The sequence below is a fragment of the Strongylocentrotus purpuratus genome, unplaced genomic scaffold (genome assembly GCF_000002235.5).
Source record: "Strongylocentrotus purpuratus isolate Spur 01 unplaced genomic scaffold, Spur_5.0 spur5_scaffold_9, whole genome shotgun sequence".
NCBI classification, from domain to species: domain Eukaryota; kingdom Metazoa; phylum Echinodermata; class Echinoidea; order Camarodonta; family Strongylocentrotidae; genus Strongylocentrotus; species Strongylocentrotus purpuratus.
In genome coordinates this window covers 7,468,225-7,479,597 of record NW_022145615.1, presented here as the reverse complement: position 1 = coordinate 7,479,597, position 11,373 = coordinate 7,468,225, and the positions used below count along the sequence as shown (strand labels likewise).

The 11,373-nt window shown below is 37.9% G+C and overlaps 1 protein-coding gene across 1 annotated transcript; it reads right to left on the bottom strand.

The window, feature by feature from the left end:
* Positions 1-5,138: 5,138 nt before the first annotated feature.
* LOC105437238 (solute carrier family 35 member G1-like) lies at positions 5,139-6,263 on the bottom strand. Its single transcript, XM_030977067.1, has 2 exons — positions 6,023-6,263; positions 5,139-5,749 (listed from the first exon to the last, which is right to left on the bottom strand). The coding sequence occupies exons 1-2, from the start codon at positions 6,261-6,263 to the stop codon at positions 5,139-5,141; spliced, it is 852 nt and encodes a 283-aa protein (XP_030832927.1).
* Positions 6,264-11,373: the final 5,110 nt, after the last annotated feature.

The following is an 11,373-nucleotide window of genomic DNA, read 5'->3' as shown; positions in this document are numbered from 1 at the left end:
TTAAAGAATAAAGTCTACTTGAATTAATACTTCATATTTTGTTTATTATTTTGTGTAATACTCTCTAGAAAGCCATACGTTAGAAGGTAGAATTTGAGAGATGTAATATTACGGTCACACCGACGAGACTGATACCGAACACAGACAAGAAACCGGACAATATATTACATTATTACCCGTATCAGACATCTGAGCAGTGGTTTTAAAATCTCATATTACACTTGTTTGTAATCCTAAAAGAGAGCTAATCAGTAAATAATGAAGAAAAGAGGAAAATTCATGTGACCAAAGGTTAATAAGGTATCGCAGACCTCTAGAAACCAAATTAACACAGCGAAAAAGGCATGACCTTTTCCGCTGTGACCAAGACATTCAAGAAGTAGAAGGTCTGCGGAAAAATAATTCCTGGTCTGATCACTCTCGTGGGCTGCAACTGTTTTTTATAGGGCTCACAAGATCGACGGTTAGAAATACCGAATTATTTGGTCTGGTGTGCCTTCTAATATGTAGTAAGAAGGTCTACGACATTGAAACAGTGAGCTTAGGCCTTAGGACTCGTGAGTAACTTGTGTCATCGCCTTAGCCCCGCCAAAGTTTACTTTAGGAAGAAATAAGAAGAAAAAGAAAAATAAGAAACAGAAAAGGGAGTAGGAGAAGAGAAAGAGAGTGAGAGATGTAATAAAAAGAACGGCATTGTGAAAAAATGTGCTCGAGCACATTGAAAACATGCTCGCAACGACTCTCATGTAATCGGCCTAGTAGGTAAATTACTGTAGCTTGAATATCACTATAATTAAACGTGCGAACTTTACCATATTCTATAATCCGAACATTTTCTATCCACGACACATTAACCCTTGGGATGATTTCTCTAAAGTTTTTGCGATTGTGTTTAAGTAACATTTTCCTTGAGAAAAAGGACAAGACCATGATTTCTTTAAAAAGATAAAGAATACAGCTACAGTTGATAACCAAATTATTCATACCCTTAACAAGTTTTGAGCGCCTTGAGCACTCTTTTTAGAATGGATATGTGCGCTTTATATTGTTTGATTGTTCAAGTATGTAAAAAAAAAATTTGTACCGATTTATGTTTCTTGAGAATGTGACATATTCATCAAAAGCCCATATTCAACAAGACCATCTTTCATTCTGGAGTTACGAAACACAAAAATAACATCAAATATACAAAGGCTACGAACAATTTAGTTGTTAACTGAGTGTAGATAAGAAGAAAGAGGTAGAAAACGTGGACTACGGCACAAACGATATCCATCAATATGAGGGCAATACACTCATCCACTAAACAAAGGAACAGAAATTGATTCAATAAAAATACATGTATTTTTTAATAAAAAGTTTAAACATTCATAAAGATTTTCTTAAAGGAAACAATCATGATCGCGATAGGCAGGTGACCGCAATAGAGGGTCTACAACACCGTAATCCCCCCGGACCTTCTATAGCGGCCGCTATCGACAGGTGGTCGCAATAACAAGCTTACATCATTGACAACACTTCTGCAATAATATATTGTCGAATTTCCATTTTTGAGAAGGAATACACGATGGACTAGGTATACCAGGACAGGAACATTGGAACTATCAAGACCAAGCCAATATGGATAGGTTCCAGAGAGATATAATGCGGTATTGTACACTCTTGCATTGGAAATAATAGGAACTGGATGAACTCGATCTGGAGCTACGAAATCGACCCTATAGCGACAAATTGACCGGTTTTCAACACTTTTTGGCCCGTGGAATCAAATATTCATATCATTCCAGTTCGCTCCTGATTATAAAGAACAAACATATACAGTGCGTCCCAGAAAAAACGAAACCGAGAATTATCGATGTTTTATCATAACTTAATCACATTTATATTAAAAAATGACACATATTTGGAAAGCTTAGATCCTCCACTTTCATTTGATGCAACTCATTTTGATGCATATTTCACGCATGAGTGATTAAAATGAATTTGAAGAGAGGGAACCGAAAAGTCATTTGGCGGGCGGTATCTGAATTTCAAAGAGAAAATCACATTTCTAGAAAGTTGGGTTTCTGCCATTTCATATGACACCTTAATCAGGAAAAATGAGCAAGGAATGACAAAGTTCTGTTTGTTTAAAGTAGCCCTTACATTTTCATGATTTTAGCAAACAAAATCGTTTTCACTGGCTGCCTGTCGTAGCAAAAAGCAGAATTGACAAAAGACGTAACTCCGTTTCGTTGACAATCAGCCATGCATGAGGTCTTTCGTCTACGGCTAATTGTCAACGAAACGGAGTTAAATCTTTTGTCAATTCTGCATTTTGTTATGGCAGGCACACAGTGAAAACGAATTCGTTTGATAAAATTATGGAAATGCAAGCACTACTTTAAACAAACAGAACTTTGTCATTCCTTGCTCATTTTTCCTGATTAAGGTGTCATATGAAATGGCAGAAACCCAACTTTCTAGAAATGTGATTTTCTCTTTGAAATTCAGATACCGCCCGCCAAATGACTTGTTGGTTTCCTCTCTTCAAATTCATTTTAATCACTCATGCGTGAAATATGCGTCAAAATGAGTTGCATCAAGTGAAAGTGGAGGATCTTACCCCCCCCCCCCAACGAAGAAAAATGTCACATTTTCAAATTTCGAGACCAAAAAAAAAAAAGTGTCCTCTTACCCCCCCCCCCCCCCCCCCCCCCCCCCCCCGCTTATTCAACTCCATGATAGTCGATATTATCATGTTCATTTTTTGAGTCAGTCGTATTTCGTTTTAACATGATTTCAGATGACTATATTTTCATACAAAATCAGCATTTATATTCCTGGGCACAGAGTCGAACCATATATTATCGAAGTATCATCAGAAACACCGACTGTGTGATAGACATAGGGCAACTACAAGTCTACCCTCTTCTGGACTGATGGACGCCCACAAAGTGCATGTGACTAAACATCGGGTGATTTTTCGCGACACTGATGCATATAAATGGACGGACTATATCAGAGGGTACGACTCAATTCAGTTTTAATATCGGAAGTTAACTTGGCTCAAGTGGACGCTATTAAATTGAAAGGGCAAATTTTGATCTTTATCACCTTACAACCATTGTTCTTTGACCAAGTCAGCGTGATAAATATATTCCTAAGGATTGTCAACATGTCTTCACTGTATGCAAATGTTATCGTTATTTGTCCACTGCAAACGTCCTTCAAGGACGGAGAGCTAAGAGATATAATAGCAATGCCAGTAAACATGTCCAAGGTATCAAATCTCCAATCTTGTGTAATAAATACAAATCATGTTGATGCATACGTAGTCAGGTAGTGCCCGTAGTGACAAAACGTTTGATACGTTAGTACTCTATGGATAATGAACGTACGGTACACATTTGAAATTAAAACCAACTATTAAATGTATATTTGAGTGATTTGCCACACAATATATGACGTATTAGTATATGGCATGAATATATGACTTGAATATATGACTTGAATATATGACTTGCATATTCATAAGTTTAACTACCATACGTATTAAAAACTAACTTCACTCTTGTCCTTTGCGGCGACAATGAATGTTCAATAACGTTAGGTTCATGCTATGAATCCATATTTCTCTAGATGCACCAATAAAAGCGAAGGGATGTCACTTTGAAAGATTTTTTGTCTTTTTTTAGGGTTGCCGTAAATTTTTGGCTCCACACGTATAGGGCAGTCAGAGTACACATTAGTTCTATTTCCAAATTATCTTTTCTCCAAGTAATCATCTTATTCGGACATTATTCCGACCAAAATACAGTTGTCAGGTTTCAATTGTTATTTTCAAATGATCCAATTGAAATGATTTATTCAGTTATATGTCAGAGAAAGAAAGGCTGCATTAAAATTATGCTGCACCGTAGAATGGTACGTATATCATGTACCCGAGGCACACACAATGAATAGATACAGTATCCCTGCAACCGGAAATGAAATTTTGGTGAGGGGTGTAGTCTTCCACACTTTCCAGTCTAAATGATTCGTTTTCCAAATGTTATCATGTGACTGTATCACAAGCGCTGTGCAAAATAGATGCATATCCCCAATCCTAACAATTTAGTTCGGCTTTATTTTCAGTACCAAAAAACACATACATACATACATATGAATATACAAGTAATGATAATTATTATAAACAAAATACAACTGGATTGCTCTTTTCAAAGCTATTTATTTAATGGATCTGTATATCCTAAAAGATCCAGACAGATAGGGTGAAAGAAATAAGAGAAGAATTAAACATGCATAAAAATTACAAAAAATATTGAAAAAAACGTGCACATGAATATACATATAACATGAACTATTATAATTATATTGTACAGCCCTGTTCTATAAAAAAAAAAAAATTATCACCCCCACACGATTATAATTTTGATGCACTATTAGGAAGACATTTTTTTTATATCAAAATCTGTTATCCATTCTGATGACGTGGATCCTAATCAAGTGATTGGTTGAGAGCGTACACGTGACCAGGCATTTGTTTTGCCTAATACGTAATTTAAACAATCACCGGTCATTAGTAAAATCATGTTATATAACATTATTTTTTTAAACAAATTAAACATAATCTTATGAGTGTCGTGGTCGAGTGGATATGTCACCGGACTGTCGATCACAAGGTCCGCGGTTTGAGTCCCGCGGCACTAATGTCCTTTGAAAGACAATGATCTACATTCTCGACGCACTCAAGCCAGGTGATGTAAATGGGTACCTGGCAGGAATTAATTCCTTAAAATGCTAGAGCGCCGTGATGGCAGCCGTGCAAAAGACAGGGTAATAATCGGGAGCGCCAGGAGTGTCAAGTCTGACAGACATGAGCACTATACAAGAACCCACTATTATTAATATTATTATCATCATAATACAAAAAATACACATAATTTTGTCCAGGCATTAGTAAAATTACCCACACTCGGCCTTCAAAATAGTCCAAACACTCGGCTATCGCCTCGGGCGTGTACGTAAGACTGTTCCAAAGGTACCTTGTGTCGGTAATTCTTACTAATGCCCCCAATGTATATTGTTAGGGACATTTTTTAAATAAGGCAAGTGTGTTTGATCAACTTAAACTGATTGGTAAGTCATTATACATCCTAGATCCGCGATAAATGATCATCCCTGTTCTCGAAAGAGGCCTCCTCCTCCTCCTCCTCCTCCTCCTTCTCCACCTGCATCTGTTTCTTAAGTTCATAATTTGCCGATATCGTCATTCCAATTGCGCTTCCGACGACCAAGATCGCTCCGACAACGGTCCACGCATTGGGTACGATGTGGAATATAAGAAAGTCGAAAGCAAAAGCGAGGAAAATATCATTGGTTCGAATAATGGAAACAACAAGGGCCGGTTCGGTCTTGAGAGCGAGTGTCACTGTGACCTGCTCCAGGAACCCAGATACTGCCATCCCTAATACAAACCAGCGGTCAATCCCGCAGTGAGGGGTCGTCCATTCACCGAGTGCTGTGGTCACGGCACAACTGCAGAACATGGCAATGAATCCATAGATGAATATGATGGCGTGTGCATCGATGCGTAAGATCTGCATGAATCGCAAGATGATGGTGGCCCCGGCCATGACAACAGCACCCACGGTCGCGCATAGTATTCCAGTCAAATTTCCGATGTCACCACCGCCGAATATGAACGGTGGTTGAACAACAAGGTTGACGGCGATGACGGTGAGTAACGAGAAGAACGCTATTGCAACTGAGCAATGTTCTCCCAGACAAACACGTGCAAAGATACCAGTAAATAGCGGAGAACTGTAGAGCAACGCTTTAGCAGTTGCGACTGGAATGACTTGAAACGCGAAGTAGTTCAGAAATGAGCTCAGAGATCCAACTAATGCTCTCGACAATATCAGCATTACTACTTTCAAAGGGAATCGAAGTGAAATCCTATAAAACACCAGGTGCGGCAAAGAGAATATTACCTGAGCTAGCCCGCGGAAGAAGAGTATCTGAGTAGCTGCCACTTTACCTGTGAGCAGTTTGATACATAAGGATAATGCTGTAGCCACAAAGACGGACAAAACGGCCCATATCACACCTCTATGATGGTGCAACGTCCCAAGAATAAGTTTCCATGAAGACACAGATGGGGGTGCAATACTGTCGCTGCGGACACTCCCATTACCCGTCGTAATCTCCTTGACGTTAACATCATGATAATCGATGTCATCATGTCTTTTCTGGCAGTCAGCTCTCCTTCGCTTGAACATTATTCGAGACGGCCGGATATCCTGTGAATGCCGCTTATAGCCGCCCTCGTGATGTGATGTCACCTAACGCTGTCCACCTAAAATAAATAAATATTCAACAAGAGTTCAATTTCTACAATCATGGAAGGTCTGTGATCAATGTGGCACACCGCAATTATGACTTGACATCACAATGGTTGATTACGTGTCAGCGATAAATTACTCTTCGTCAAAGATCCAGGCCAGCTTTTCATGAAACCGTCATAAGTACAAGTTCACCGACATCCCATTAAACCGCGTGTTAAACTTAATAAACGCATTTCAATTGGATGTCGGTAAACTTGTACTTATAACGTTTTCGTGAGACGCTGCCACGAAAAAAGGCCATAAAACCATTGTGACGGGGTCACTGTTGGAAAAAGATTGATTGAGTTGAATAAACGTTGAAAGACTGTTTGCACATCTCACGGGCGTCGCTAACGGGGGGGGGGGGGGGGGGGGGGGGGGTAAGACACCCCAGGGGCGGATCTAGCCGGCGTCACGGGAGGGGTCCATATAGAGGGCCCAATTCGTGAGAAAATATTTAGCGGCGAATCAGCCAGCCAGTGAATAAGCCAGGGGGAGGGGACCCGTCTTCTTTTATTTTGTAAACAAAGATTACATTTACCCGTTTTGGGGGCCAGGGAAGGTGGCCGTGGCCCCGAGATCCGCCACTGGACACTCCGCCCACCCCCCCCCCCACCTAACAGGATATTGTCGGTAAAATTGCGCTGCCGTCGGGAAGAATGATAAAAGAGGGGGGTGGTGAGAGTGTACTGAGGGAAAGAAGAAAAGGAAAATACGAAAAGAAAGGAAAGAGAAGAGAAGAAAGACAGAGAAAAACGAAAAAGAGGAAGGAAAGAAAGAAAGAAAAAAAAGGAAAAGGAATAGAAAAGAAAGAAAAGAAAGAAAAGCAGATTAAAATATGTTTAAGAGGTTATCATGAGGGTTTAGAGTAGCATAATATTCATAACGATACAAAATATGGCCGCCATTTTGGGGGAAATATGATTAATTTGCGATATCTATATCTAATATTTTAAAAGTTGATTTCATTATATTTTACTTAGTGTATAGGTCTAGATCTGCATAACACACGTCGTATCTACATGTATATACTTGTAATCTGTATCTTATACACTGTCGCTCATATAGGGGGAATATTTTTGTTTTACCCCAATTTATGGAATTATTTTAAAATAATATAAAAATAATAGATCTAGATAAAAGTATACATTCTCAGATTTAATTGAATAATAATTTGCCAATGTGTGTTTTGCGTGACTGCTAAAGCATGTGTATGCTTCTATGCTTATCAAATAGAGGACCTACGCCCTTAAGTCATAAATGACAGTAATGAGGATTAATGTCCTACAAAAGGGCACTAATATAGCACATCGACACGGTTTGGATCCTGAGGCCTCACAGTTACGAGGCCATTGCTTTGTCACAAAATTCCATGCTGAGCTTGCCAATATAACATGGGAATCAGTTTATGCAGCGGATGATGCTGATCTCGCATACTCCCGTTTTTGTGAAATCATGACAAAAGTGTGTGATGAGCATGCACCAGTTGTAGCTCAACACGGTAAAAGGAGAAAGAACGAACCTAAGAAACCTTGGATTACAAAAGCTATAATGAATTCCATAAAAAAGAAACATACAATGTATTCACAGGTTCTTGCCACCAACCACAATCCTGTCTATTTAACAACATACAAGAAGTACAGGAATATGTTAACTACAATAATCAGAAACTCAAAGAGAAATTACTATAGTAGGATATTCCTTGAAAATAAGGGTGATACTAGCAAAACATGGAAGACTGTAAACGAGATTTTAAGTGGTGGAAACAATTCGTTTAAGCCAACAGTGGTGGATAAATTGTGTGTGAATGATACTGGTACTAATGAAACCCTGTGTAATGAACAAGATATTGCAAATGCATTTAATGACTTCTTTGTTAATGTTGGTCCAAATTTGGCGAATGCCATACCAAACACGAATCGTAATACAGAGAAAGTTTTAGACGATGGTGTAGACAAATCTTTCTTCTGGAAACCAGTTACTGAGACTGAGGTTAACAACCATTTAATAGCCTTGAATGTAAAGAAAGCTAGTGGGTATGATAATATGCCAATCAAGCTGATAAAAGATGCTGTGCATTATGTAACTTCTCCCCTTACATTTATTTTCAATCTGTCTTTCACCTCTGGTAAATTCCCAGATGCCTTTAAAATAGCAAAAGTGACACCTGTTTATAAGAAAGGACCTAAAGATGAAGCAGGAAATTATAGACCTATTTCAGTATTACCTGTTCTTGGGAAGGTTTTTGAAAAAATTGTAAATAATAGGCTTCTTGACTTTCTTGAAAAAAAATCATGTATTATATGAGCACCAGTATGGCTTCCGTAAAAAATACAGTACAAAATTGTCAATGATAAATTTAGTTAACACTTTGAGGAATTCAATGGATGAGGGAAGAATCACACTTGGGATATTTGTAGACTTTAAGAAAGCATTTGATACAATTAATCATGATATTCTATACAGCAAACTTTCACACTATGGAATACGAGGAATAGCATTACAGTGGTTTAAGGACTATTTTTATAGAAGATTTCAATTTGTACAGTACGGAAATGTAACATCTCCCATGCTGCCTTTAACATGTGGTGTACCGCAAGGCTCTGTCCTAGGCCCAACGCTTTTCCTACTTTATATTAATGATATGCCATTTGCTACACGTTACTTTAACTTTCGACTCTTTGCGGATGACTCAAACTTATTCCATACATTTCCTGAAGGGCAAAAAGAAATTGATATGACTGAAGTGAACACAAATCTTCAAATTGTTTCAGACTGGTGTAATGCTAATAAACTGACAATTAATTTACAAAAGACGAGTTATATGCTAATAAGAAACCAGAGACGGCAGATTAATGTTCAAGGGCAACTGGCTATATCAGAAGCTGAAATAATAGAAGTTGATTCTTCGCTCTTTGTTGGGATAAAGATTGATAAACACTTGACTTGGAAACCCCACATACAAATGGTTAATAAATGCATCAGACAAAAAATAGGAATCCTCTTCCGCTTACGGCATTTTGTGCCTAGAAATATCCTAGTGTTGTTGTATAAAACCTTTATTCAACCTCATATATCATACGGAATTGAAGTGTGGGGGAGCACTTACAAGTCTCACTTAAATTGCATACTGTATACACAGAAGATGGCCATACGGACAATCACATTTAGCCATTTTATGAGTCGTTCAGCACCATTGTTTTACGAATTGAAAATCTTAGATATTAACAAGTTCTATGAGTTGTCTCTATGTACATTTATGTATGACCTAGTACATAATAATTTACCTCACTGTTTGACGGATTATTGTGATAAAATTGAGCATAGATACAATACAAGAAAAAGAGAAAAGGGCCATCTACGTATACCACTGTATAAAACAACACAAGGCAAATTTTCAGTAACTTGTGTAGGAACCCGATTATGGAATGAACTTCCCGATGAAATCAAAAACAAAGGGTCTAGAAACACTTTTCGTAAACATCTCAACGATTACTTGATGAATAAGTGATTGAATTATGCAAGTACACATGTATATATTGTAAATAATCTCCATATTACATTTTTGTTGTTTTTTTTTGTCAAAAAAATGCAATTTTTTGTATAAATAATCTGTAGATACATGTATCTATGACTTTTTAACCTGGTATATCCTCTTCATAATTATATTTGGAGTGTAGAAATTGTGCTACGGTATTACTCAACATGTATACTTCTACTGTCAAGTTTTATTTTTTGATAATGATATATTTATTTTTGCCAAGTGTGTGCTAAGAACAGGGGCCAGACTCGACTAGCACATGTGCTATTATTTGGCTCCTTTTCATCACCTTCTATATTCTATGAGAAAAGACATATGTCTAGCATATCAATACTTTGTTAGGTTTTTCTTTAATATGATCTATAATATTCATTTATGAACATGTACCATTCACGTTGTATTCAAATGTTTAATCACTGATGTTATTGATGATGAATAAATAAAATAAAATAAAATCAAATCAAATCAAACTGAACCATGACTGTACGCAGCGGGGGCCAGGGTAGGGGGCAGTTCCATAAATTAAAAAAAAACACAGAAAATGCAATAATTTTCCAATAATTTATTACATTTTACCCCGGTTCCCAACATAAAAAAAATCCTCGGTGTGCCCATGCCTTAAACCATAATGCATGGCCATCCAGAGGATTTGTTTATGTTGGGGACACAGTCGAAATATTTTTCATTTTACATCAATATATGGAATTATTTTGACAATGATTTATTCTTAATAGATCTAGATAATAGTATACATTCTCAGATTTTAATGAATAATAATTTGCCAGTGTTTGTTTTGCGTTACTGCTAAAGCATGTGTATGCTACTATGCTTATCAACTAGGGAACCTACGCCCTTAAGTCATAAATGACAGAAATGAGGATTAATGCCCCTCAAAAGGGCACTAATATGGCACATGGACACGATTTTTATCCTGGGGCCCCAGAGTTACGAGGCCATTGCTTTGCCACTAAACCATGACTGTACACAACGGGGGCTAGAGTAGGGGGCAGGTCCCACAAATAAAAAAAAAATGCAATAAATTATCAATAATTCATTGAAATTCCCCCCCCCCCCTTGTGTGCCCATGCCTTGAGCCATAATGCATGGGCGGCCGTACAGAGGATTTTTTTATGTTGGGGACCGGGGTCAAATGCAATGAATTATTGATAATTTATTACATTTTTATTTTTTTTTTTATTTGTGGGAACTGCCCCTACTCTAGCCCCTACTGCGTACAGTCATGGTTCAGTGGTAAAGCAATGGCCTCGTTACTTTTTTTTTGCTATTTTATCAGTCTAAACGCTGCACTCTTGGGCCCTCTGGAGCCTAAACGTGTATTGCAGTCATTATTCAGTATATGCTATACAATTTTGTTTGCACTTTTCCAAATTTCCCTTGGGGGGGGGGGGGGTTGATCCCTCCCTAAACAAATTGAGGGGCGACGTGTCCCCCCCCCCCCGTCCC

Excerpts from the sequence above, each read along its gene's own strand:
- LOC105437238 (XM_030977067.1), bottom strand. The coding sequence starts at position 6,263 with ATGTTCAAGCGAAGGAGAGCTGACTGCCAGAAAAGACATGATGACATC. Across the intron at positions 5,750-6,022 it reads ATGTATCAAACTGCTCACAG|TTGCAATAGCGTTCTTCTCG; the intron begins GTAAAGTGGCAG and ends AACATTGCTCAG.